The sequence below is a fragment of the Drosophila montana genome, unplaced genomic scaffold, assembly GCF_035044405.1.
Source record: "Drosophila montana isolate Dmon_TW-CO22-7 unplaced genomic scaffold, ASM3504440v1 contig_1505_1, whole genome shotgun sequence".
Classification (NCBI taxonomy): Eukaryota; Metazoa; Arthropoda; class Insecta; order Diptera; family Drosophilidae; genus Drosophila; species Drosophila montana.
The window spans coordinates 4649075-4675367 of record NW_026996452.1 but is presented as its reverse complement, the minus strand read 5'-3'; the positions used below and the strand labels follow the sequence as shown (position 1 = coordinate 4675367).

The 26293-nt window shown below is 42.8% G+C and overlaps 7 protein-coding genes across 9 annotated transcripts; 4 read left to right on the top strand and 3 right to left on the bottom strand.

The window, feature by feature from the left end:
- The first annotated feature begins 5651 nt into the window (after positions 1-5651).
- thw (thawb) lies at positions 5652-13748 on the top strand. Its single transcript, XM_064689251.1, has 5 exons — positions 5652-5727; positions 8070-8117; positions 9992-10038; positions 10101-10367; positions 10427-13748. The coding sequence occupies exons 1-5, from the start codon at positions 5652-5654 to the stop codon at positions 13616-13618; spliced, it is 3630 nt and encodes a 1209-aa protein (XP_064545321.1). The 3' UTR covers positions 13619-13748.
- A 1749-nt stretch (positions 13749-15497) lies between these two features.
- Positions 15498-18001, top strand: LOC135438765 (uncharacterized). Of its 2 annotated transcripts, none has more exons than XM_064697252.1 (3): positions 15498-15621; positions 16752-16792; positions 16854-18001. In XM_064697252.1, exons 1-3 carry the CDS (start codon positions 15588-15590, stop codon positions 17994-17996), a joined length of 1218 nt encoding a protein of 405 aa, XP_064553322.1. In that variant the 5' UTR covers positions 15498-15587; the 3' UTR covers positions 17997-18001. The 2 variants fall into 2 exon arrangements, with proteins under 2 accessions (XP_064553322.1, XP_064553314.1); XM_064697244.1 differs by having other exon boundaries at positions 16752-16798.
- Positions 18002-18168: 167 nt separating this feature from the next.
- On the bottom strand, positions 18169-21187 carry Noc3 (Nucleolar complex protein 3). The gene is made up of 4 exons (XM_064697172.1): positions 21044-21187; positions 19363-20981; positions 18685-19305; positions 18169-18617 (listed from the first exon to the last, which is right to left on the bottom strand). The coding sequence occupies exons 1-4, from the start codon at positions 21050-21052 to the stop codon at positions 18386-18388; spliced, it is 2481 nt and encodes an 826-aa protein (XP_064553242.1). The 5' UTR covers positions 21053-21187; the 3' UTR covers positions 18169-18385.
- On the top strand, positions 21179-22434 carry LOC135438785 (G patch domain-containing protein 11). The gene is made up of 2 exons (XM_064697276.1): positions 21179-21324; positions 21383-22434. Exons 1-2 carry the CDS (start codon positions 21194-21196, stop codon positions 22134-22136), a joined length of 885 nt encoding a protein of 294 aa, XP_064553346.1. The 5' UTR covers positions 21179-21193; the 3' UTR covers positions 22137-22434.
- LOC135438778 (serine/threonine-protein kinase 16) lies at positions 22174-23702 on the bottom strand. The gene is made up of 4 exons (XM_064697265.1): positions 23510-23702; positions 22650-23244; positions 22461-22595; positions 22174-22407 (listed from the first exon to the last, which is right to left on the bottom strand). Exons 1-4 carry the CDS (start codon positions 23617-23619, stop codon positions 22291-22293), a joined length of 957 nt encoding a protein of 318 aa, XP_064553335.1. The 5' UTR covers positions 23620-23702; the 3' UTR covers positions 22174-22290.
- Positions 23703-23722: 20 nt separating this feature from the next.
- Positions 23723-24802, top strand: Dtwd2 (DTW domain containing 2). The gene is made up of 2 exons (XM_064697288.1): positions 23723-23939; positions 23991-24802. Exons 1-2 carry the CDS (start codon positions 23851-23853, stop codon positions 24697-24699), a joined length of 798 nt encoding a protein of 265 aa, XP_064553358.1. The 5' UTR covers positions 23723-23850; the 3' UTR covers positions 24700-24802.
- On the bottom strand, positions 24729-26201 carry Obp84a (Odorant-binding protein 84a). Of its 2 annotated transcripts, none has more exons than XM_064697298.1 (4): positions 26019-26201; positions 25187-25248; positions 25007-25133; positions 24729-24938 (listed from the first exon to the last, which is right to left on the bottom strand). In XM_064697298.1, exons 1-4 carry the CDS (start codon positions 26188-26190, stop codon positions 24844-24846), a joined length of 456 nt encoding a protein of 151 aa, XP_064553368.1. In that variant the 5' UTR covers positions 26191-26201; the 3' UTR covers positions 24729-24843. The 2 variants fall into 2 exon arrangements, with proteins under 2 accessions (XP_064553368.1, XP_064553361.1); XM_064697291.1 differs by lacking the exon at positions 26019-26201 and adding an exon at positions 25308-25552.
- Between the last annotated feature and the right edge of the window lie 92 nt (positions 26202-26293).

Below are 26293 nucleotides of genomic sequence, written 5' to 3'. Positions count from 1 at the left end.
GACGGGAATTAAATTTAACTTTGATTATGATAAAATTATACAAAAATATTTCAAGATTTCGAAAATCAAATATCGTGTGCTGCCAAAATTAAAATAATTATTTTTCACTGTTTAACTTTCCCTTATTGTCAACATTTATTGTTATTATTAATATTTATTTAGTTATTATTGCTTGTAAATGTTATTATTATTATTATTTGGTTTGCCATTTCCGCTTGTATTACATTTCCCGCTACTGACCCAGACTAAAATTGCACAAACAAAAACACGCTTTAAAATCATAACAAAATGAATATCAAAACTGACTTTCGTTTACGTAGCACAGCCCAAAAAAAAAAAAGATAAAAGAAAAGATAAAGACAACAACAGCGTCGGCAACAAGAAACAATTACTCCAAACAATAAGCGACTAATTCGCAGCTTCAGTTAAGATGTTGGTGGCGAATGAGCAATACAGATTGAAACAGTATGTGTGCATGTACTTGTGTGTGTATGTGTGTGTGTGTGTGAGCAGAAAGTGTATAGAGATGAGTGCGAGTAATCATAAAAAGGCCATCACGATGAGGAAAAGTGCGCTGGCGTTGTATAAATTAGAGAAAAGCCGCAAAGGCAAAGAAAATTGTGAGCCATTGTTGTTGGTTAATTAACAACAATAGCAGCAGCAGCAACAACAAAAACAACAACAACAACAACAACATTAGCCACAGCTGATTATTTAACCAAGTGACATAAATCAGCAGTTGGGCTGAGCATGCAATACTGACCCACATTTTGTGGGTGGTTCATAAATCAGATATCGAGCCAAAAAGAAAATAAACGAAGGAATCGAAATGCAATGCAAGAGCTGCCACCGGTTTTTTTTTTTGTTTCGGATTGTGGCAACTCCCGACCAGACAAACTGGCGGCAGAACAACACCAATTACCTATTAATTGTTGTTGTCGGCGTTGTTATTGTTGTTTTGGTTGTTGCTCTTGTTGTTGTTGTTGTTGTTGTTCGACTGCCGCAATTGTTTGGCGGCGTGGCAGGCGCCGCCTTTGCTTGTCATAAATTGCGGCGCTGCTGTTTTCGCTCGCCGGCAATTGCCTCATAACAATTGCAACTGCGGCGCTGCAACTGCGACTTTTGTTTGTTTTCGATGGCGGCTTTGCGAACTTATTTATATTCCTTTTAGTTTCAATATTTGTTTTTATCTTCGATTGTTTTGATATTGGTAAAGGTAATTTATTAAAGAATTATATTGTATTTTTCGATTATAAATATTTACTTTTGTTTTTCCTGGACAACATATCAACCCACCTGCCTAACGGAAGTTCAAGAATATAAATATTTCAATGCTGACAGCAAAATTAAACACTTTTATTTCTAAATATATGCACATATATATTTGATATAAATCTTTATAGTTAACTACAACTTAATTTATATGTTGCGGAAAGCTCGAACGCTTGTCTATGTCCGAAGATTTATTGCTAGTTGATAGATTTAAAGCATATTTAAATGTTGAATTAAAATATTCCACCCCAAATATCACATACGACTTGAACTTTTTATAAAAACAGGTTCGTTGCCACAGTCTTTTGTGTGCAGTTCGCTGTTTGGGTCATTTGATTTAAGTCTTGTTTTTTTTTGATGTTCACTGTCGTTGTTATGATAAGTTATAATAAATATACCTTAAATTATGCGCAATTTTATAACCTTTAAATTTGTAATGCAATCATTTTTAAGGATTTGTGTGATAATTGAACTCATACATGGAACTTAAATAATGATATGGGTTATTTATTTTAATTCTTTAGTCATTTTGTATTGTTTGCAGTTCATAAACTTATAATAAGAGGCATAAAATTTGAATAGTCCGGTGAAAACAATTATTAAACAATTGCCCAGATAATGAAAAAATACTGTAAGTTATAATTAAATTCAAAAAGCCCCGAAAAATAAACATACGTAATAAAGATGAGCTAAAGAAAACTGGCGGCTACAAATTTTCAACATCTCATAAAGTGGGGCGATTGTTGGCCAGCGGAACGAGCCCACAGCAGGAGGCGGGCAATTAGCGCCCTTCGGCGGGCGGTCCATTGCCGCCGCGGGGCCAGTGTTTGCATGAATAATTGTTGCGGCGGCAGCGTGCACCACGAAGCAAGGAAAAATCTAAAGCGTTAAGTGCCTCGGTTTGCTTTACAAAACTCAACCGAGTTCCAATTAGCCACTGCGCATATATATTATACGTATATGGTGGGCGGCGCTGTGGGCGGTCCTGGTTAGGGGGCAAGTGTGAAACATGCAGACAGGCATGCTGGCACGACGCGTCGAACTGTCTGCCGGGCAGCCAGTTTTTGCGCCGCCTCACAAATTGCAAATGAGCAGCGGGCAAAAAACAGCGCTGCGGAAATGCACAAGAATTCTTGTGCAAAAAAAAGCACACAAAAACATACCGAAATCGTATCACAAACAGAACATACCAAAAAAAAAAAAAATAAAAGAGCTGCTGGCCAAAACCAAGACCAAAAAAAAAAAATAACAAAAAAACACTTGCATATGACCTCAAAATCTATTAGCACGTCGAACTCTGGCGGCTATGAAATGCAATCGCAGCCGCCGCCCCCTTAGGGCATTTTTTCTGGTCAAATTTTTTGTTCGACTGCAAACATTAATGTCCAAAAACTGTGAAGATGCCCTAAAGCCAAACAACAACACCAGCAGCAGCAGCAGCAGCAGCCACATCAGCAGTAACAACAAGAGCTACAACATTTACATCAGTTGAGCATCTGAGCGTCTGTCTGAGCATCTGAATCTGTGGCACGTAGGTCAACGCATCAGCAATCGCAGCGACTACATCGTCTGGCTGAGCAGCAGCCAGCGCTGTCCGCCTGTCCAACTGTCTATCTAGTTGCCTATCTGGCGGCCTTTAGCTACATCTGCATTATACAAGAAAAAAAAAATTGTTTAAGTTTTGTTATTGCAAAATTTACATGGTTTTTTGCTTGACGCATATTCACACCTGACTGTCTGCGTTGTTTGTGCTTTGCCGAACTCTTGGCCGCAAGTTAAGAGTGTTTAAATTGTGTTTAAAAGTTACTAAAATACAAATAAGTTTTAATGAATGGAAGGAATGCAAGGAAGTTTTCTCATACCTATTTATTTTATTTAACATTTATTTATTTTGGATTTTAATATTACTCGCATTTAAATTTGTTAGGTTTAACTTAACTTTTTTTAGGTTTTTATGTCATCAGTAAATAAAAAATGTAAATCAAAAATGTTTATTGATCTTTAATAAACAACTTTTAATTCTAAGAAATTAAAGGATATTTTAAAGCGTTCAAGAACCCCCATTAAATAAGTTTATTATTGCATAAATTTATAAGATAAACAACGCAATAATTTTAAAACCCGTCCAAAATTACGCCGTAATTAAAGGTATTGTACAATGTTGCGCTCACATGTTTTTTTTTTGGAAAGGCATAAACATTTGTTAATTGCACCCCAACAAATCAAATTGTTGTTGTTGTTTGGCTAATCATTCATTTGTTATCTGTGCGCTTGATTTACCGTATTTGGCATTTAGCCGTTAATAACACAACAATATCAACAACAATTTAACCCGATTCACAGGCCTTACAACATTTGCCGTTAAATTATTCAACTTAATTATATTTAAAAATTATGCAAATATTTAAACGCACAAATGGTTCAACAGCAAAGACACAACGAGTTTGAAATATGACAAAGTGCGTCACAATTGTGCAGGGGCTCCATTGGCCAAATGATGCCAATAAGAAGTAAGCATTTAATTGCTCAGATCTCGACTCTTCTTTTTTGTTAACAAAACCAAAAAGAAACCAAAAGCAAAGTACATCACTTGCAAAATCCTCTCCAAAAACAAAATGAGCAGAGTAGATACAATGGTAATTTTTGGACTTTCAAAAAAGTTGTTGTTGTTGCTGTTGCCTGGGAAACGTAGTGCAAGTTGAGTTGTTGGCGCGATTTATGCATTTTTAATAACATTTTTCACACAATTAATTTAAAGCGCGGGTTGTAAAAAAAAAAACAAAAACAAAAAACAACTAAAAATGAATTTTAAATGTTTAACATTTTAATTTGCATTGTATTTAGCAGCAAATGTTACGATTGATAATTAATAGTGGAAATTAACATAAAGTTGCTTATTCGAAAGTGTTAAAACAAAAGACTGAAGACACGAACTTGAACTTGCCAAACTGCAACGCAGCATTTCATTTATAAGTGTGATCTATCGCTGGCACAGCTGCCTCTTCTCGACTTATAGACAACATTTTAAGTCCCACACCATTAGCCAAAAAAAATAAAAATGACCAGCTGCATCGCGACGCTCCCACATCAAGTTTTAACATTATCTTTCGCTTTTTTTTTGGTGTTTTTATTTTTGGTTTTCTGGCGATTGCACTGAAGATGCGGCAATTTTATGCAATTTTCACAACAGGAATTGCCAGCAATTCCCTGTCCGCGCCTCTGGCTGCCGTTTCATAATGCAGTGAATGCAGAAGGTGCACATTTCGCATGCCATTCGATAAAGGTGAAATTTTTGTTTGGCATCTTCAGACACAATACAAAAAAAAAACTACAACAACAAATTGAAATGAAAACAATTTATCTTTTTGGTACCCTAACGGGGGGTTATTATATTATTGTCATAAAATATGCTTGACATTTATGAGCACATGAATTAAATAGAGCAGGATGAAGAGCTGAGTCTGACTCCATCTCAGTAATGGGATATGAAGCTATTTTTTTAGTAAAAGGCAACATGTAGGATGAAGTCGTTAGGATCGGGTCAATATATGATATAGCTGTCAAAGACTAATTTTTTTTTTTTAATTTTTTTTTAATTATAGTTTAAATTGAATAATAATGAATATGCCTGCAAGGGTATTAAATCTTCGTCCCATCTGCCAATAAGAGTTCCTTTTCTTGTTTTGTTTTGCTCAGTTAGCTGCTGAGCGGGCCGCACACAAAGACGCTGCAAAAGGTTCGCTTGAATAAACAACATGCGGCGCGGCGAGACGAGATAAAAATGGCAAAACAAATAAATCAAAACTACAAATAACACGTATACGACACGTTGCACGTTGCGGGCCCAAGACAAAAGCAAGCAAAATATTTTGACTAGGCATGGCGCTGCCTCAGTTTCAATTTCAGTTGCTATGTGTGCTGAATGTCTGAATGTGTGTGTGTGAATGTGTGTGTGTGTGTGTGCTGCATGCAGTTTCAACACTTGCGCAGACAACAACAACAACAACAACAAATGCTTCCTTCATGTCAGCGCGGCAACCGTAAAGGTTAAGCGGCAACTTGACAAAAAGGTTAAAACGATTTAACAGACATTTGGCAGCGCTGGCTGAAAGCTAGACGACTCGCAGATTGGACGATACATGCAGCGAACACCCGCATCGCGTCCTGGACAGCAGCACCTATCAGTGTGTAGGTGTGCTTGAAGGCGGAACAAATTTTGTTTGATTGTCGCGGCCCTCGCCTAGCCAAATGCAAGAGCCAAGCCGGCGTTGCTTTATTATTATTTTTATGGCTGCTGCAAACACCTGTTGCCCTGGCCCGTGTTGACAGTTTTTTCGCTCTCTTGCCGCTTGTATTGCTGCTGTTGTTGTTAACTGATAATGATTCAGCAGCAACAGCAGCAGCAGCAACAGCAGCAGCCGCCGCAGCATCTCAGCAGTTGCAACTTCCTTATTTGTCATTGTAGTCTTTGGATATTTCGCTTTTTACTCGCTGCTCTTTTATTTATTTTCACTTTAGTTCGAGGCGCTCTGCCATGTGAATGGCCAGGTATATCCCATTTATCATTTTTGGCGTCTCTCTTGAAGATGATTGCATTGAGTTTCTTGTTTTGCCAGTGCGTTCGAAATTGTGTAAACATTTTGCTGGCAAGTGTAGCTAATTAATAAATGTTATTGAATGACTCTCAAAATTGATTTAATAAAAAGCACACAACTTGGGCTTAGCCTTAAAACAAAACTAATTATAAGCCAATAAAAGAGCAAAGGCATAAATAGTCATTAGAGATTTATTAATTTTGTGCAGCAAATATTAATTGAAATTCAAAAATAATTGAAGACAAGTCTTGCTTAGGTTTAATTTGAGCAAAATAAAATTTGTATAAAAATCAATATTTATGCTTTGGCTTGAACCTCGATTCATCTAATTTATTTTATAAAAATAATCAAAAAATTAATTCATTTATTACAAATTGCTTAAGTTCTTATATATTAAAGATTTCATTTATTTCGTCCCAAATAACTTAATCAAAATCCAACTCAATCTTCACAAGAAAATTAAGAAACTTGGCCAAAAACAATTGCATTCAATTTCAATTTGCTGTTGCCGATAACTAAACCTTGGCAATGACAAAAAAAACTCTTGCGGGTAATTGCAAATTGAAAAACGTGCATTTTGGCTAAAACGAATCGCAGCAATCAATTTAAATATGTGGAAGATGCATGCAACGCTTGAACTTTAAATAATAAAATTGTACAATTTTTTTATTGGCGTATTAAAAACGTTTTATTAAATTTCAAAAGCCAGGTGTTTCTTGCTATTTTTTTTTTTTGTATTATGTAATTTGTGTATTTGATGAAATGCAGAAAAAAAGAATGAAAATTTAGCTGTGAGAACGGCAAATCCGAACAAGAACCCGAAATCCAAGGCAGGCAACTAATTTAAATACAAAGAAGCATCTAACAGACAATGCATACAAAAAAACAAAAAAAAAAACGCTTTCGCAAAACCGCACCCGCGAGCTTCTAACTCCCAATACACACAGCACTTAATGTTAAATTTCAATTTATGTGCACATAAAAAGTGTATTTCGATATATTTGTTGTTCAATTTGCATTGTTATTGAAAAAGTAGAGAGTATTAAATCTTTGCCAGAAAAAACTGGAAGCTTAGAAATGTATTTAGCTGTGAAAATTATTCAATTGAATTCAAAGAGTGTCACTGGGCAAGCCGGTTGCTTGCTCGCTTCTCTCTCCTCCACTTGATATTGTTTGCAGTTGTGCAAATTAAAACAATTATATGAAATTATGCAAAGTACGCAGCAGCAGCAACAACAAAAACAGCAGCAGCAGCAGCAGCAGCAGCAACAACAAAAACAGCTGCATAAATGAGCTGACGGAAGTGACAACGACGCCAAAGTGAATGTCTGCAGCGATTGACTGACTGACTGACTGACTGACTTAGTGACTGACTAACTTACCAAGCGCCTGGCACAGCTGTCGCACAGCTCGCGTTATTTACTTTTGCCATGCGCCCAGGCTTTAGCATATTTCATTACACATACGCCCTGTAGGCGCCTTTGTCTGCCTTATCCATAGCTAAATATCCCGCTAAGGCTTACTGCCCTTATATAGCTGATTGAGAAATTGACCGCTTACAGCTTCGCACAGCTCTTGTCATCATTTGCTGGCCTGAGATCAGGCTCTACCATATTTTATTAGACATACGCCCTGCGGCGCCTTTAAGTGCCGCATCTATAGCTGCCCATCTATCCAGCTAAGGCAGCTGTCTACATAAAACCGACTGAATGATTAATTTAGTAGCTGGCTGAGTGCCTTACACAGTATTTGTCATTTGTATGACCCTTTACTTTATCACACATACGCCCTGTGGCGCCATTGGCTGCCTGTCGCATCATTTGCGCTTTATCTGCATAGCTGCATATGTATTTATCTATTCATCTTAGACAAACTCTACCTATCTATAACTTGTCTATGGTGTGTATGCAATTGTATTATGTAATCAATTTCCAGCGACTTTGTGTCCATGCTGCGCGTACGCTCGCACAATTATATATATTTTTTGTCTTTGTAGTATTTTTTGTTTTTTTTTTTTTTTTTGGGAGTTCGTATAATTTTCATTATCTAATATGCCAGCGTGCATTCGGTGTCTAGTATGTGATTTTATTTGTTGTTTTATTTTTGTGGCATCCCACGAGCTGTAGCAATAAATATTCATAATTTTGTTAACAAGCCAGCAACAAATTTTAATCTTAACTTTATGTTGTTGTTTATTTTTAGGCATTTCAGTGCATAAAATGCGGCGTACACAAATACATTTGCTGTGCTGTGGTAAGTTAATTAATTATAAGAAATTATTTAAAAAAAAAAATTCAAGCTTAAAAGTATACAAAATTGTTGTAAAATTATTTTTATTACTGCACTCTTGGTTAGCTTCAACCCAATATACATATATGCACACATAGGTAAATGCAGGTGAGAATATGAGAGGTAGATCACATAGGTGATATATTTAGTATATCATACTTAGACTCATACTAAAACAAATATTATAGTCCATTTTAATGCCCTTGAAGAAAGCAATATAATTTTATGAAACAGCAACGGAATTTCGTATGATAAACGCTTTTGTTTTTAAATGATTCGGCAATAGCCCAAACGCATCTTATGCTATATATATATATATATATTATTTTTTATATCATTTAACAGCCATAAGATGTAGGTCATCTTTCAGAGACACACAATATATCAGTTAATCAGAGCTGCCTCATTATAATTGTGAAAGTCCGTTTCTGTTTTAGATCTCCTTGAGTTGTTGTCAACACAATCTTTGTTTATTCAATTTTCAGGCAGAATGCAAATTATTTATCTTTAAATTTATTGCGCCTTTCAATGTGTTGTCACAACTTTGTGTTGGAGCAATAAGTGTAAGTAAATACGAAAGACGACGCCCACATTTTGCAACAATCCTTGACCTTGTCAACGCAGCGCAGATTCCCACAATCCATTAACGCTAACGGCACATTTAAGCCAGGCTAAAACCAAAGCTCGACGCGTGACGCGTGACGCATGCGTAGGCAGCAAATCGGCGGAAAAAAGCATCATAAAAAGGCGCATAAAAGAGGCGGATTGCGTGTCTTTGTTTGTTGTTGCTATTGTTGTTGTTATTGCTGTCGTGCGACAAAATTAAAAAAACGTGAAGACCTGAGTTGAAGACATGCGTTTGGGCTGAGCTGTTAATTAATATACAGCTGTCCCAGGTGAATGCCTGGGAAATGCCCAGAGAAAATGCCACATTTAAACGTTCATTAGCCGCTGACCCAGACCCAAATGTCGGCGTGCAGACAAAGATATAGCTGCTTAACAAACCGTCTAAAATCAACAATAAATGCCGAAAATAATATGTTAGCTATTGGACAATGCAAATATTTGTGTAATTGGCAAGTGTGCGCCGCTTGATCGCGCCTGCTCGACGCTGTCCACATGGCGTATGCTTAATGTTGGCTCATTCGCTTCGCGTTGTATTTCTTCGTTTTTGGGCCGTTTCAATCAACGTGCACAAATTATGGGCAATTGTTTAATTATCTGTGGCAGCAACACCCTCGATAAAGCAAGCGCTGGCATCTTCGGTTACTTCGGTTATTCATGGACAATTGAATAATGATTCATATAATCACGACGATTATGCGGCAATCGAACCTTGAATCTTGCGGTTACGACTTTTTGGTGGTGTCGTCTTCAATTCCAGCCGCTGATCCATCAGCCACATCTCTTACTTTATCTCTTTGCCACATACATTTAATTGTTTCTATGCTTTGAAAATTTAATTATTGCATTTGCTGGCCTAAGGTCAGTAACTCGCCACAACATAGTCATCGCCATCGCCATCGCAGTCACAGTCGCGTTCACAGTGACAGCCACTGTCACACTTTTTGCGTAATTCGGCAATGAATATACAAAAGTCAAGGTTGTTTCAGTGTTCAGCATTCGGGAAGTTAATATTAAATCAAATTTATCATTGCTTAGATAATAAATGGCTTGAGATTGCAATTAGTTATATTTAGATACAATCGAATGATATTAAAATGACAGCTTGATATTAGTTGAATCACTTACAAAAAGCACATGATACTCTTTTGTTCCTTAATGTAATTCATTTAATTTTTTTATTATTTAATGTTTTTCTTACTCTTTCGCAGCGCTTCTCCTGGTGGCATTTTTGAGCCAAGCCAGCGCAGAAACGAAGGTAAGAGCTTCTTTAGCTTAAATTTAAGCTGAATCCTTATGAAACCACTTTACTGTTTGCAGCTCCGCACGCCGGCTCGCGTTCTGGCCAAGCAGACGGGCGCCACACAGTTTGAGGAGGAACGCTATGAGACGCATACGAACTGCAATGAGCACAAGCATCATCTGAAGAAGCGCGCCTCCGACGAGGATGTCGACTATGAGGTCTATCAGGGCGTGGTGGGACGACCGGGCATTGATTTTCCCATCTATCCGCGCATACCAAAGACCACATTCAGTTGTCGCTCCTACGGCAATGGCTACTTTGCCGATATGGAAACGGATTGTCAGGTGCGTGTGCAGCTCGAAAATGGCAGTCAAAAGGAGGTTAATTCTTGCTCTTCCTGCAGGTCTTTCACATTTGCGAGGAGGGTCGCAAAATCTCGTTCCTCTGCCCCAATGGTACGATATTCCAGCAGAGCGAGCTCACCTGCGACTGGTGGTTCAAGGTCAACTGCCTGGGCTCCTCCGGCTACTACGCCGAGAGCGCTGAGATCCTCAACAAGCAGCGCGTGCATCGCGTGCGCCCCTCGGTGCCAGTGCAGGGCTTCAACATTGTGGGCGGCGGCTTGAATATCAAGCCCAAGGTGACACCTGCTGCGGGTCAGGGGCGAGCGGGCACGCGTGCGGGCAGCAAATCCGATAGACGCATCGATTCCACGGAGGATCTGCATGCCTCGCTGGAGAGCGTTGACTTTGACGATGTCTCCGGGGAGAAGCAGCGCAAGGTGCTGCCCAGCATTGATAACAACAACAACGAACATGAGACGCAAATCGCAGCCGAGAGCTCATCCTTCGTCAGTGGTGCGAACAAGCGACGCAACAACAACAACAGCAATGGCAACTCCAATCCCAACAGCAATGATGATGCAACCATATTGAAACCAACACGCAGTCGCAGCAGCAGCAGCAGCAGCTCCTCCCAGGAGCGCAGCACAAAGGTGCGTGGCGAGTCGAGAGATCGTTTGCGCAACGGCCAACGCGGACAGCAGCGCTATAAGGAGCTGGACAGCGAGGAGCAGCAGAGCAAGGAGAAGAGCAGGGATAAGCTAAAGGAGAAGCCCGAGTTCTACGAGACACACTCGATCCGGCCCGTGCAGCACACTACGCCCTATTACACGCCCAGCAGCTACTCAACTGTGCGCCGCCTGGAGCCCAGCAAATCGACGCCCTACTACACGCCCACTGTGCCCAGCGTGCCCAAGTCCAAGTCGACCGAGGGCAAGCTGAATTACATTAAGGGCGTTCATTCCGCAACGACGCCCAATCCGAATCGCTTTGGCAGCGCCGCCATCCCAAGTCTATTCCTGGAATCCTCTCAGGCGCCCAAGAGCGCCAGGCCCACGGCCAGCGCCACTCTGGAGCTGGACAGCAGCACCTATAGGCCTGTGATCATAGGCATGCGCCATCATTACGATGTGGCCAGCTCCGGGGAGCTGAAGCGTCTAGCGCTGAGCATCAACTCGAATGCGGAGCAGGCGTCCAAGAAGAGCGAAACTAATCGCGATTACTTGCCCACAACGCCGGCGCCGACAGCGACGAGCAGTGGACCCACCTATTTGCCCAAAGTAGGCGCCGTTGTGCCCAGATCCAATGCAGAGGCAGCTGGTGGTGAATCGCTGCTGTTTGCACCGAATCCCGTAAAGGAGGAGTCCGTATATCGCAATGTGCAGGATATGCTGAAGACCGTCAATCTGCTAAAGGATCAATTCGAGGATGTGGAGTTGAATGCACAGCCTGCATCAAATGCACGCGCTGGCCTAGAAATACCGCCTTCATCCGGCCCAGATGCGCTCGTCTCGCTGGCCAAGTACTTTGCCCAGGAGCACAATGAGTCGAGCAATGCTCTGCTCAAGCCGGAGAAGAGTGTGGTGCATACCAAGCTCTCCGCGAAGCCGCCGCCGGCAACCTTATTGCCAACGGCGAAGCCATCTGATACGACAGCCACACTGACCACATCCGAGACGCCTGCCAGCATTAGCGAGCAGGCGGACGATATCAAGCAGAGCCTGCTCAGCGCCAAGACCGTGCAGAAATATAGCAATCTCTTTGGCCTCAAGGCGGCCAAGGGACGTGGCTCAGCTGAGGGTCAGGCTGATATTAGCACAGGCCTGCTCTCCGCCCAGCTGAATGAGACGCAGCTGCCGCCGGCCAAGTCGGCGGACTACCAGCCCTTCCCACAAATTGGCAGCACGGGCTCCACAATAGGCGCACTGGCCGAGCAGCCGGAGTCGCGCAAGATAGCGCATATCTTCTCGAACGCCTTGACCAGCTATCTGGACAACCCCGGCAGCTTTCGGGCAGAGCTAGCGGCGCGTGCGCGACCCACCGAGCCGCCAAACTTTAAGCCCGTGACGACAACAGATGCCACCTTGTTCAGCGACGGCACGGCCAAGTATTATCTGCCCACGAAGCCCTCGCCGGATGTGACCACGCCGCAAAGCATTGCATTCGAAATCAATCACAAGTTCGACTCAACGCCAGCGCCGGAGTACTCCACCACCACCACAGAGCTGTACGAGCAGAGCACCAGCAGAGCACATGATTCGGAGCTGGAGCTATCGGCGGAGCTGTCGCCGCCCAGTTCCGATTCCGGCGAAGGAGATGAGTCGCTGCAGCAGCAGCAGACGCAGTCGTTTGTCAAATCGCGCAACGATCTGCTGCAGGATGCACGTCCTCAAAAGCTCATCACGACGCACAAGCCCACGGAGAATCCGTGGACGCTGAAATCTCAAACGGATTTCCTCGATCCGCTGACCATCAACGATGCTCTGATGAAGGAGCAGCGCACAACGACCACAACGACAACAACAACATCAAGCACCTCCACGCCGTTCACATATTCGCCCAGATCGCTGGGCGGCAGCACGACAGGCACACAGACGACCGAGAGCTCGCCGGTGCACTATGAGTGGGATGATATATTCCGGAGCTATGATATACCGCGCGATGCGCTGCCGTCGAGCAGCGGCCTGCAGCGCATAGCCAACAAGCTGTTCGGCGGACTCAACGAGCAGGAAGCGCTGCATTTGCGCAATGTCATGGCCAAGGCGGAGCACGATCGTCAGGTGCTGAGTCTGCTGCTGCTGCTCATCCAGACCTGTGATGATAGCAATGGCAAGGCATTGGAACGCTCCCGCAAGCATCTGTTAAATGCGCTCATCGACATCGACAGCAAGTTGCCCGGCAAAAATGTAGCCAGGCAGCAGCAGCAGCTGGCAACGACTACGACGCGTGTGCCCGGCGTAACCACATTCCGACGCACTGGCAATGCGGATTACTATACGAGCACCGCGGCACCCGGCTATACGACCAGCACAGAGCTGCCGCTCTCGACCAGCACCAGCTCGGCGCCGGGCAGCTATGAGGAGACCACAAAATTCGAGATACGTGTCGAGGATGTGGACGATGCTGACTTGGCGGCAACAACGCCAGCGACGGCGCCAGCGCCAGCGCACACGGAAATCCATTCGGATCGTCGTGCTTTGGAGCTGCTCAAGTCATTATATTCGCTGGCATCGAAGTTTAGCAGCAGGCGATAGGATTGCCAATGCCAACGGTTGCCGATTCCTAAGTGTGGCAGTGTGGCCAGCCAGCGCTGCGAAAGTGTGCGAGTAAATGCTTAACTTTTAGTCAACTCTCTATGCCCCCCGGCGCCCACGAACCGTCCAACAACCCTCCTCCTCTCACTTGGCTTGCAAACTGAGTATTTTAGCTTAAATTTGATATTAAACATATTTTGTATACCCTGTTCTATTGACAGTTCTTCTTGTTCGCAACTAGTTTGTAAATATGTAAAAGTTTGAAAACGAAATACTCGTAAAAAAATACTCGAATATCATAATACTTTAATTTTACATAACATCGAGTTGTATTTAATTAGTTTCTTTTAGTTTTAATTACAAATTACGAGTATTTTTCAATTTTCCACATTTTTCCCAATTAATTCCGAACAATCCATATGCCCATATATACATATGTATGTTGTCTTTATGTCTTGCTCTTTTTTGTAAATATTTATTTAACGTTAATAAAGTACATATAAAAATAAATAAAAACAAAAAAAAAACAATTATTAACATGATTGGAGTTATTCGAGTAATTTAATTTTATAGACAAACGAAAGGAAAACTTAATAAAAAAATATTATTAAGGCCTTTAAGAAACGAGTGTGTAGAATGTGAAATTTTATAAAACTTTATATCTGGCTGATTGTTCCTATAGAGGGATATAGTAGCAGGATGCTGAGGCTGGCTATTGAATTTGCCTTTAATTAATCAAACAAAACAGATCGCGTAGTAATTGTTTGTATAAACTAATTGATATAATTGTCAAAATGTACAATTATTGAAAAAATGTTTTTCTTTTTGTTAATATTATAATTATAATAATTAGAAGTCCTGGACATAGTCACCACTGTAGGGAACACATTTAGTTGATGCAGAAAAGATAGAAGTTAGTTTTTCAAAGCCAACACATGATTTATAAGAAGATTCGAATAACTCAGACATATGCTTTTCACTTGTAGGACACAGAATTAAACTCAATAGTTTATGTTTTATTGCATTTTAATATTATGCGTTTCTTCAGTCATTTTCTTTTCATATTATACATTTTGGTGTACCAGATGAAGACGCTATGAAGATACTAGTAGAATTTATTTAATTTTGGGTTTAATGTACCCCAATAATCATGGCTGTTACCCGCCAACATAATCTAGATAATTATATACAGGCAAAAATAATTCATGGTTCAGTTTAAAAAGATTTTAGCCACAAAATGCTTACGCATATTGTAGCCGCATAAAAAGATAATTCAACAAGCCATAGAATAAACAACCATCAACAATAAATCAATAAAAATTGGTTACACATTAAATAACTCAACTTGGATAATCGAAAAACTCTGAACACAAATGCGATTGTCTTGGCCTGCCAGATCCAACTAAAGCTGCTGGCCAAGCGGGAAAGGTCAAATAGAACAAAAAGACATAAAGCGCTCATGTAATCAGGCAAAAATTTAAATATTTTTGTCATTTTCTATTTTAAGCGAAAATAAAAAATAGAAAAAAAAAAATACAAATTGCCAATGGCTCAAGGGCGCAACGGAATCCGATTTCAATTGGATTGCACTTGAAATGCAATACATATATAATTAAATTACGTATACGTAACGTAGCGAATTGTTACGTATACGTACGTACGGGTATAGAAGCATCTGTGATAGCTGGGCAACAATGGTTAATTCAGTGTCATAAATCTGCTAAAGCGCAAGCACGAAACGAACTGACGAACTGTCAAACCGACAAACTGTCGATCCACATAAACATAAATATCGCAAAGATGCCGCAACCGGGCTGCAGCCAGCTTAGAACATTTTCATCTATAAATGTCTCTCGCCGTTTGCATGTGGCTTGCAGTTGGTTCTGACGAGTGGTGCTGCTCACAGGCAAAAGGCCCTAAGAAGGACTCGAAATACGAAAAGAACTCGAAATTGTTGACTTATTTTGCCATGCTGGTACAACGTTACGCCGCCCTCTTGGCAGGTGAGTAAAGCCAAACACAGCTGCGGCTCAGGGTCGGCGCGTAACTCAAGAGTGACCGACCCGCCTCATCATTATTAGCACTTCCTTTGGATCTGCTGTTGCCAGTTGTTGTTGTTGTTGTTGTTGTTGTGGGCGTCTGTCTGTCTAAGTTTTTGCTGCCTTGCATATTTACGAGGCATGCGTCTTGTTTTTGGCCACAAGCGAACAGCAATCGCAATTCTTGGCAGCCAATTGATGTGGCAGTGCGTTGTTGTGCCACAGTGGCACGTGAAACAAACTAAGCTGCATTTCCATTTAAAATGAACCTGTGCATATAATTTATTCTACTTTCAATTCAATTTATTGAAGTATTTATATATGCTATTGAATACAGTTTAATTCAAGGTAATTCTATGTCAAATGAATTTGACCAATCAACAAATTCAACACAGTTAAACCGAGCTATTTACTCAATTTTTAATTAATTTATTTTGAAAAGGGACCTGGCACTTTCTTTAGCATTTCAAATTTATCTCATAGTTGGTTTTCTTATCCAACCAAAATGCCATTCATTTCAATTTGTTTATTCAATTCATTAATCAATTGAATACAATTTCTGTTCAACTTCAAATAAATACTTAAATATTAAATTTGTCACATTTCAGTTTGATTTTAAATAAAGCACATAGTTAATTTTCTTAGTCAACCAAAATTGCATTATTTTAAATACGTTTATTCAATTTATAAACCAACTAAATTGAACACGATTTCTCCTCAATTAAATTAAACGCATTTCATATTATTTTTAATTGAAAGTCGAATAAAATACACGCATTGAATTTGAATCTCGCGGATTGCAACTAATTTTTGCGCTAATTCAACTCGCACCACTGTGCAAGACACCTGAGTAGGAAACTGATAAATAAAGATCGCAATGTAGAACCGTCCGCGTCTGCTATCAGTGGCAAGCATCGCATCTGGCATCGTACTTGGCCCTAAATTGAACATGGGCCGAACGCTGTCGAAGCTGCGGCTCAGTTCATTTCGATTTGTTGCGTCGACTGGTTCGAAACTCGGAGCGAATAGCCAAAATCTAAGCCAGATTTAACGCAATTAGAAAGCTTTAATGTTCTTGAATTCAATTGTTCCAGTTTTCCTGCTGCTCTGGTGCGGAAGTGGCGCCCAATTGCAGGTGCAGGTGAGTTGGGAATACTATCGTAAATGAAGCCTTATCAAAATCCTTACGCTGTCAGGCACAAAGCGGCTATAACTATGTGCGTCCGGAGCTGGCCACCACGGCAGGCGGCGGAGCTATAGCGGGTCGTTTGCAACCTGGTGCCTATCCCACGGGCACAGCTCTGCCCTTGACGCCAGCGCCGGCCACAGCCTATGGCGCCGGATTGTTTCCTTCGCCAGCTGTGGGCTATACGCCCAGTGGACAGGCAACGACTGCTTTTGGAGCACCTGCCGCAGCTGCTGTGGGCAGCGTACCCAATCTGCCAAGACGCCCAACTGGCTCCGGTTTACAGAGCGCATCTTCTGCAGCCCGCGGCGGTCCTTACGGCCCACAGCCGCAGTATGGCAACACAGCGGTGGGATCGTCGGGTGCACGTGCGCCCCTTGCGGAGGATTACAATGACGGCGCCGATGGTGACTACTCGGCCATACCCGGTGAGCCCGGCGTGGATTATCCCGTTTACGCCCAAGTGCCACGCACCAATTTCGACTGCTCACAACAACCACTTCCGGGCTACTATGCGGACATTGAAGCCCAGTGCCAGGTCTTTCACATATGTGCACTCAATCGCACCTACTCCTTCCTGTGTCCCAATGGCACAGTGTTTAGCCAGGAGACGCTGGTCTGTGTGTGGTGGAATCAATATGACTGCGTCTCGGCGCCCAGTCTGTACGCCAACAATGCCTACATCTATGACTATAGTGGTACCAGCTCCAGCTCCAGCTCCAGTTCGAGCAATCTTAATCTGAATGCCAATGTCTATCGAGGTGGCTCGCAGCCTGTGAACACGGCCTACGGAGCAGTTGCTCCATCTACCTCTGCAGGCGGCGTGCTGCGCGCTACTGGTGCCCCACAGATTGCAGGCTACAATCCACAACGTGGCGCCTACGCCTCACCCTCACCCACGCCCACACAAGCGCAATCTCTGTATGGAGCTGGCGCCATTATACGCCCGGCTGGTGTCTCGGGCACTGTGCCTGCTCCAGGTGCCAATCGCTTGGCGCCAGCCACAGCTGCTGCTGGTCTGGCGGCCACCGCGGCGGGCTTACTGCCCGACAATGCTGTAGGCAGCTTTGCTCAACCCGTCGTTGCCGTTGGCAATCGAGAGTATCTGCCGCCGGCCAGCGTTGGCCAACGCCAACAACGCACTCAAGCATAGGCGTAGACAAATCCATGCATCTGTACCCGGTTAAATGGCAATAGACTCGATTGACCCTAGGCTTAGCATATTTAGCATTTACATCCACACACTTAGGAGCTCCTTACACAACTATTGTAGTTAAAAAACTAAATTCATATGTATTCAGTTCTTATACTATATATAAATTGCATTTGTTTGAAAGAATTTTCTTTAATATTTACAAGGGGAAACTTGAAACGTTAATTGAGTTCTTTAAATTTTAAGCTTAAGATGAACAGAATTAAGTAAACTACTGAAATGTTCAGTTTTAATGTTTCTGTAACAATTTCAAAGTTCTAAAACTTAAGAAATAGTTCGTCTTGTTGCTGACAGTTGGGCTCAAGGTTCTGGGCTCCTGAATTATAAATTCAGTGTTTGCTAAGTTCACTGAGAAAATCTAATTGCAGCGCATTTTTTTTGGCTATGGTTCGTTTTGCCCTTGCGTCTTTTAACAACTTTACATAGTGCTGTTTAAAATCTGAACGTAAATACATATGTCTGCCCCTTTTCAGCTTGGGTTCGCCCTGCTTGGGCAGGGGTATAGTGGGATTAAAAGCCATTTGCGTGCTGTCGTACTGTACAAAGAGTTCATGGGCATTGCTGGAGATGATAAATGGATACGTTAGCAAACATTTAAGCTATGTCTATATTAGATTATATTACTCACAGTTTGCCTATATCTGTGGGCAGCGCACCTTCACCGGATGCAGGCACGCCGTTGGCTATATGCGCAGCCATGCGACGCACCGTGGGATGATAATGCCGCGCCAGCAGCGAGAGCTCATAAAGCGAAGTGCTCGCCGCATTGCAGTACTCGGGATCATCCAGTTCAGGATCATAGCGGCCGGAGCCAATAGTGGAGTCCGTATCGAGTAGCGCATCCAGCACCGAGGTCAGCTGGAATGTCTGCTTAATGGTGCCCAGCGTGGCCAGTGTGCCATTGTGCAGCAGATGAAGACTTCCTGTAAGCAGACGCTTAACAAAGGCCATCAGCCGCTGTTGGCTCATGTTGCGCCGTCTCTTAACCAGCACCTCATCCAGTGTGCGTAGAATAATGGCAAAATCATTATGATTCTTGCCCGCCTGAACGACCAACATATTGCGATAGAAATGCTGATAAAAGCGTATGGGATCTATGTTCAAGACTTCACCCTGGCCGGAGAGTATAACAAAAATGGTTTGGATGCAATGCAGCTGCTCGCGATAACCCAAGTCCTGTTCCTCAAGTATGCGATTTAGCACATCTATGAGATCGGAAAAGAACTCCAGATTGATAACATGAGCAAATCTGTAAGTCAGCATATAAGTTAGATTCTCTAATAGGGATGTCAATTGCAGTACTCACTCCGCCAGACCCTCCAGTATCGCGCTTAGCACCCGCGACGTGGGATCATTCTTGAGCACACGAAAATATATAGTGAAGACCATTTTGATAATTTCGGTCAGTTTGTGGTGCTTGGTCTGCTTATTTTCCTCGGCGCGCGTCTCCTCTAGTTCTCTATTGACCTCGGTGAGTTTCTTGCGACGCTTGCGCTCCTTCTTGGACAAGCTAAGCAGGCGCTGGCGATGCGACTCCAATTTCTTTTGCTTCAGTTCATTTTCCTTTTCGGCATCCAGATTCACATGCTTGATCTTAAGGCCCATCATGCACGTGATGCACTCGACATGCACGTTGTTCTGCTTGGACTTGATCAGGTGATTGATGCGACGCACAATAAACAACGTCATGTCCAGCCGCTTATCGCTGCCGAACAAAGTGCGAAAGCATTGATTGACTGCCACACGCATCGTTCCATAGTTGCAGTTAAGCATATAGACCAGCAGCTGGGCAATGTTTTGGACGTAGTTGAAGTAGGGATGTGCTATTAGCAGATCGCACATGCATTGCACTGCCACAGTGGCCATTTTGATGGTTTGTGGTGTCTTTTGGCCACCACGTTTGTTCACCTGGCCAGTCAGCTGTTCCAGCTTCTGCAAAAACTTCTTGAACTGCTGCAGCAGCGCATTTTCAAAGGTAACACGATCTAGTGTGGCTTTGCGTACGGTTTGCATCTTGGTATCCACCTGACCAACACGATACTCGGGCAGAATATCCTTAAATATTTCCGTGATCGAAATGATTGCCAGTTTGCGCACAGCGAGAAGATTGGGAATGCCAGTTTCTGCATTTATCTCATCCATGAGCTCATAGAGCGCATTAATGTTCCGCATTTTATCCTCTGGCCTCTCCAGGATACCAGAACAAATGATACCTATGCGATATTTTTGACGCTCTATTTCCTGCTGTCGGGCAATTAGCAAATCTGTGGTAGATACCAGTTTCTGTTTGGGCACGGGCGCCTCATCATTGACCACATCATCGTCGCTGTCTTCAAATACAGCGTCGCTGTCTTCCTCTTCGTCCTCCTCAGCCTCTACCTCTTCCTCCTCCACCTCTGGCTTGCGTTTTGGTTTCGGTACGTAGTCAACTTCTGTGGTTCGCGTTATGATCTCACCATCGCGCGATTTAATGGGCAACAAGTTGACTTTTATCTTTTGGGCCGCCTGCTCTTTTTTGCTGGCCGTTGCGTAGGCCATTTCCAGACCCACCGACTGCTGCTGTTCCTCCACTGGCTCTGCCTTTGCTTTGCGCTTGCGTTTGTTTGCATGCAGCAGTGCCAGATCATCGCCGTCCAACATGTCCGCAACGTTGTCCAGCAGCTGCTCCCCGCCAAGCTCATCTCCATCCTCATCAGCATCGAGTTCTCGGAGCAGACCAAGCGACTGCTGCTTATTGTGTTTCTTGCGCTGCGCTAGATTGTCACGCTTGTGCGCCTTTTGAGAGAAGATGTTTTGTCCATGTTCACGTTTCGAGCTTAACTGCTCGCGTTTCTGTTTTATTTTTTGTTGTTGCTGTTTGCTAAGCGGTGCCTTCTTTGATTTCAAGTGAGCGGCACGCTTCACAGAACTGATTTTCACCTTTTTCTGCAAGTGTCAAGTATATATAAAATTACTTAGTATAAAGAAGTGCTTTATTTAACACTTACCGTGCCCATTTTATTTAAATCTTAATAGATGAAAGCTGTAATTAACAAAATTTAAAGCGAGCACATGGCATTTGCAGTTGCCAATAGCGATGGGAATTTGTCGTTGCATATAATCGATAGTACTAACTAATTGGTCTATCGAAGTTTGACATGTATCGACTGCCGCCACTTTATTACAGTTCAGTGTTAATCAGCTGTGCAGTGATGTTTGCATTTTACTATACATACATCAGAATGTCGGACGAAGAAGAGGACTACATGTCCGACAAGTTCTTAGCTGGGTAAGTAAATCATTAGACTGCTAGCTTTTTGGCTTTATTAATATATATACTCTTGCAGTCTACAGGAAGTACGCCCCAGTTTAGTAAATAATCGCGCCAAAAAGCGTCAAATCCAAGTGCAAACAAAACAGGAAGAAAACAGCAAGCGACAACGCGAAGCAGCCAATGCCACCACAGTAAATAATACGAGGCTGCAACAGTCTTTAAATAAGCCGCTAGCAGCGGATAACAAAGGCTTTCAGCTGTTGGCCAAAATGGGCTACAAGGCAGGTAGTGGCCTGGGTAAACAGGCAGATGCACGCATCGAGCCCATTGCCATTACTATTAAAAACGATCGCGGTGGGCTAGGACGCGAGGCAGCGATTGCCGAGCTGACAGCCAAGCGACAGGAGCTGCGGCGAGAGCATTTGCTGCGCAAAGCAGGCATTGGATCCGGCGAGGAAATCAGCACAGAGGAATATCGCCGGCGAGCTACACAAAAAGCCGAAGAACGCAAGCTTCACTACGATATAAAGCGTTGTCAGCAAACGTGCGAGTCGCTGGATCTAGCAGAAGGCGTCACAGAACCAGATCTAGACTTTTTCTGGCCACCCAAACCCATAGAGCCAAGTGAGGAGACAGAAGCTGAGGCAGTAGTTGAAGCAGCAGAGCCTGAAGAGAAGGAGGAACAGTACAGTGCAGGCGAGCAGCTGGAGCTACTGACCAGCTATCTGCGCACCGCTTACAAATTTTGTTATTGGTGTGGCACGCATTACGAAAGCGCCGAGGATTTGGACAGCAACTGTCCCGGTTTGACACGCGATGAGCATTAGCATTATTAGTATTAGATCTAAGTTAATCATTTAAGCGTTAGTTTCACAAAATACGTGCACATTTATATATTACAACAAATGGTAGTCAAAAAACAGTTATGTATAGCGGTGTACTATGATTGAGTCGGAATTGAGGCGTACAATTAGAATGCGGCTATACGCGTCCCTCTAATTTCTGTATAAGATCGTGCGTCTGCTCGATGACGCTGTAGATAAATGGTCGCTCCATAGGATCGATGCGCAGCATGTACTTAATCAGTTCATGCATGTCCTGTGGAATAAAAAGTTCTAAAGTAAAGTGTATGCTTGTAATGATTGACTTACCTCTGTATAAATTGAATCCTCAGGAATGTTTACATTGCCGCTGAGCACGGCCAAGGCAACGCTATCGCCACGCTCATAGATGGGATCGAATGGGCTGTTAAAGTAGCACATGGCATACAGCACGCAGCCGAGACTCTGGAGGAAAGAAACAGTAACCAAGTGCTAACTTATTTATAATCAGTAACTCACCCAAATATCCGTGCGTTCGTCGATGGTGCAATACGTTTTCACGGTAAATAGCTCGGGCGCTCGATAGACAATTGAGCTGCGCTCCTCAGCCTCGTCTTGGAGCCGTTGTGCATCTGATTGACCGCAAATTTGAAGGCGCGCCTCTGTCATGGAGCCGAGGTCCACAATGATGGGCTCAAAACAGTCTGATAAGCATATGTTGGCAGTTTTCAAATCACGGTGCGCCAGCGGCACTGGCTTTGCCTCATGTATGGCCCGGAGACCTTCGCAAACGCCCAAAAAGATTTGCAATATCTGTGCCTCGGGCATATGATCCTGTTTCCGTGCGCGCAGCTGCAAGTGATCCGACAGCGAGCCATGCTTGTAGTAGGGTAACACAATGAACAAAGTGCTCGTCGTGTTTATCACAATGTCCGCCTGGCCTTTCAGCTCGTAGTCAACGACGCGTATGACATGCTCCGAATCGATTTTACGACAACTCTCGATTTCACGCAGGGCGATATTCTGATCCTCGATGCTGTGGCAAGTTATACGCTTTATCGCATAGTTGCGCCGCGTTGCCGCATTCACCGCAAGGTCAATCAAACTGAAGCCCCTGCAGCAGATAGTGTAAAGATTGAGATTAGATAGCAGTAGCTATGTAACGGGAATAATTGTACAATTTTGGAGGGGGCAACGAAATGGACTAGAGATCTAGCGCAACTGTGACTGCTGAGTATGACGTCTTGATGTAATCAAGAACTTTTTACTAAGTTTTAATGAGTTTAGTACAGACTTGAAGCTGTTACAGGGTGTCTACCAGTCAAAAACTTTTCAAAACAGTCTTGTAACGGGGCTTTTTATTTGTGGTTTTATTTTACCCTTGTGCCAGGCGTTCGCGTACTGTGTAGCGGGAGCCATTGATGTTAAGCTTTTCTTTGCTGCAAAAGCAGCCACGTTTTACAATCAGCGTCCATCCAATGCTGTGCATTTTACTTTCTCTTATTAATTATTTACAAGACGCACAAACTTCGAGCTTAAGAAACTACCTAAACAACAACAACTAATTAATGTCGCGCTGCACAGCTGTTGGCAAAGACAGGGCTGTTAACTGCAACACATGCCGCATGCTGATGTGGTGTTGCCACCTGGTGCAATATAATCAACTAAGTTGAACTGTATATTTTTTAACGCAATTTCAAACGCTTTTCTCGTTTAATAAATGATGATAACCACGGAAGACGCTTGGCAGGATCTCATTGGCATCAGCGCCGATCCGCCTGACAGGCGCGATAAATGCGAGCGATGCAAGTAAGTAAAAAAAACCAAAACAAACCCCCTTTAATGCAAAGTCTTTCACAGACGACCCGTAGTTGTCTGCTGGTGCTCCGCATTACCTCAGCCGCCCCTTGCGGTGGCCTCGCAAATTGTGATACTACAACATCCCGCGGAGGAGAAGCGTTCGCTGCGCACAGCTCTGATGCTGCAGCTGGGTCTGAAACCTGGAAAATGTGTGGTCTACAAGGGCAAGCGATTTCCCAATGCCCGCCACCCAGCTGAGCTGCAGCGTGTGCTTGATTCGCCACAGACGCTACTCCTGTATCCTAGTAAAGATTCAGTACCATTGGAGCAGATCGATCGAAGCGCGGGACCGTATACGCTCGTGCTCATTGACGGCACCTGGCCGCAAGCGAAGGCTATCTATGCCAGCAGTCCGGCACTGCATCGCCTGCGCCAGGTCAAACTAATTGCGGTGGGCATTAGCGATTATATTATACGTACACAACCCACCGAGGGATGCCTAAGCACACTGGAAACGGCAGCGCAGTGTCTGGCTGTGCTGGAATCGCAGCCTGAGCTGCGCCAGGTGCTGGTGCGACCATTGCATGCACTATGCAAATACCAGCTCGATAATGGCGCCGTGGAGCACCAGTCAAAGGAGTTCCTGATGAAAACCAATCAATATCCCAAACCCATTGGCAAGAGGCTAAGTCGCTTATTGAACTACAGTAATACGGTGTGCGGCAGTGCCAGTCCTCTAGAGCAACAGGCGGTTACGCAGAAGTCTTGATGAATGAGGCAACAATATGGTTAATGCTCTGTGCAGGAACGTGCTTTTATATTTAATGCATACTATAAACTATTTGTAATTTATATACACAATAATGTGGTAATTTATGTGTGTATATTCGTCTTTCCAAGTGGTTTTTGGAATCTAGACCATGGGATTATTCCTGGCATCTGTCAGAGCACGCATCATAGCACACTGTGCAATTGCATAGGCCCTAACACAAGCATTCTGTTCATCCACTGCAATAATTTTGAATTAAGAGCTAATCCTTTATATTTTGTATAATTTTGCTGAATGCTCTACTCACTGCCCTGGGATTCACAAAACTCTATGGAATCACCCGTTGCTGGCCACATATATTTGCGCACCACATCCGGATTCAGCTTGAAGTTTTCTATTAACCCAGCTTTTTCGAAGAAACAGCGAAAGTAGCACTAGAACATATTAAATGAGAAGTATCTCTTCAGTTTTGGAGTCAGTCACATACCATGCTGGTCATATCCTTCTCATCGAAAAGCTTGCCCGTGGTATTAAACTGCAGCACATTCGCTGGAATGATAAAATGTATAGAAGCATTGAAATATATAATCTGTCCTCCCAGGACTCACACATGGGCGTCACAAAACTAGCATTACAGACATGCATAATCTCGTCAAAATCAATATAGCCAGCTTCTCTAGGCGCTTGGGTTGTGGTCGATATGTCATCCACATCGCCATCGAAGCTATCGTAATTTATTATAAATATATCGCCATTGTCCCGGGCGCGATCACTGAAAGCACTAATAAGCCCGAGACTCAGGCCCAGCACGGTCGAAAGAGCAATAGAAATTTGAATTTTCGCAAACATTTTCGCAACGGTAAACCGACTTTAATGAAGGTTACGAGTTCGAAACCCATTTTATATGAAATATGAAACGTCAATTAGATAAACAAATTGTTCCAGTGCATTTTACACTACACGCAATAAACAGTTTTATTATTTAAATAATATTTACGGAAATGGCGTGATAACAAATTGGCTAATTTACGATAACTTTGATACAATAGTTATAAACATATATTTTTGGTTAAATAACCTATAAGAGAGCGTTCCTCTGAATAAATTTACAATTTACAATACAAATAAATAGGTTTTCCAATTTTGCTACTTGTGCATTAATGAATTAAAATAAATATTTCTTTTCGGACTATATTATGGATGAGGTTCAATTCAACTCTACGGTACGCTACTTTCAATTAAATTACAAAAATATAATTCGCAGATGCATTTGGTACGCTTTCATGTTTATATTTGATTCTACTACTTAGTCTACTTACCATATGGTAGCAGGAACTCCTTGGCACAGGCTGTCCTAACCTCAAGGAAACGTGCATGAAATGCGCGCTGCACTTCCGGACTATCCGGTTCCGGTTGCAGATCCTGAGCGCGCAGCTCTATTAAAAATAAGCCGAACAGCAACAGAATTCGGAGCATATATAGCCGTAACATATTTTCTATAGCCCAAGACTTAACTGTTTAACAACCTAGAGAATCGTTTAGCTTTTATAGAACGAATCAAAGTCAGTTAACAATAGATCGATGTGAATTAAAC

Bases quoted from the DNA above. Each gene is read 5' to 3' on its own strand.
- thw (XM_064689251.1), top strand. From the start codon at position 5,652: ATGATTCAGCAGCAACAGCAGCAGCAGCAACAGCAGCAGCCGCCGCAG. The intron at 5,728-8,069 runs GTCATTGTAGTC...GTTTATTTTTAG, and splicing joins CAGTTGCAACTTCCTTATTT to GCATTTCAGTGCATAAAATG. The intron at 10,039-10,100 runs GTAAGAGCTTCT...TACTGTTTGCAG, and splicing joins AAGCCAGCGCAGAAACGAAG to CTCCGCACGCCGGCTCGCGT.
- LOC135438778 (XM_064697265.1), bottom strand. From the start codon at position 23,619: ATGCACAGCATTGGATGGACGCTGATTGTAAAACGTGGCTGCTTTTGC. The intron at 22,596-22,649 runs GTGAGTTACTGA...TCTTTCCTCCAG, and splicing joins ACGAACGCACGGATATTTGG to AGTCTCGGCTGCGTGCTGTA. The intron at 22,408-22,460 runs GTAAGTCAATCA...TTTATTCCACAG, and splicing joins AGGATTCAATTTATACAGAG to GACATGCATGAACTGATTAA.
- LOC135438785 (XM_064697276.1), top strand. From the start codon at position 21,194: ATGTATCGACTGCCGCCACTTTATTACAGTTCAGTGTTAATCAGCTGT. The intron at 21,325-21,382 runs GTAAGTAAATCA...ATACTCTTGCAG, and splicing joins TCCGACAAGTTCTTAGCTGG to TCTACAGGAAGTACGCCCCA.
- Noc3 (XM_064697172.1), bottom strand. The intron at 19,306-19,362 runs GTGAGTACTGCA...GCTGACTTACAG, and splicing joins ATACTGGAGGGTCTGGCGGA to ATTTGCTCATGTTATCAATC. The intron at 18,618-18,684 runs GTGAGTAATATA...TATCATCTCCAG, and splicing joins CCCACAGATATAGGCAAACT to CAATGCCCATGAACTCTTTG.
- Dtwd2 (XM_064697288.1), top strand. From the start codon at position 23,851: ATGATGATAACCACGGAAGACGCTTGGCAGGATCTCATTGGCATCAGC. The intron at 23,940-23,990 runs GTAAGTAAAAAA...AGTCTTTCACAG, and splicing joins GATAAATGCGAGCGATGCAA to ACGACCCGTAGTTGTCTGCT.
- LOC135438765 (XM_064697244.1), top strand. From the start codon at position 15,588: ATGCTGGTACAACGTTACGCCGCCCTCTTGGCAG. The intron at 15,622-16,751 runs GTGAGTAAAGCC...CAATTGTTCCAG, and splicing joins TTACGCCGCCCTCTTGGCAG to TTTTCCTGCTGCTCTGGTGC. The intron at 16,799-16,853 runs GTGAGTTGGGAA...TTACGCTGTCAG, and splicing joins GCGCCCAATTGCAGGTGCAG to GCACAAAGCGGCTATAACTA.
- Obp84a (XM_064697291.1), bottom strand. From the start codon at position 25,548: ATGTTTGCGAAAATTCAAATTTCTATTGCTCTTTCGACCGTGCTGGGC. The intron at 25,249-25,307 runs GTGAGTCCTGGG...TTATCATTCCAG, and splicing joins TAGTTTTGTGACGCCCATGT to CGAATGTGCTGCAGTTTAAT. The intron at 25,134-25,186 runs GTATGTGACTGA...AATATGTTCTAG, and splicing joins AGAAGGATATGACCAGCATG to TGCTACTTTCGCTGTTTCTT.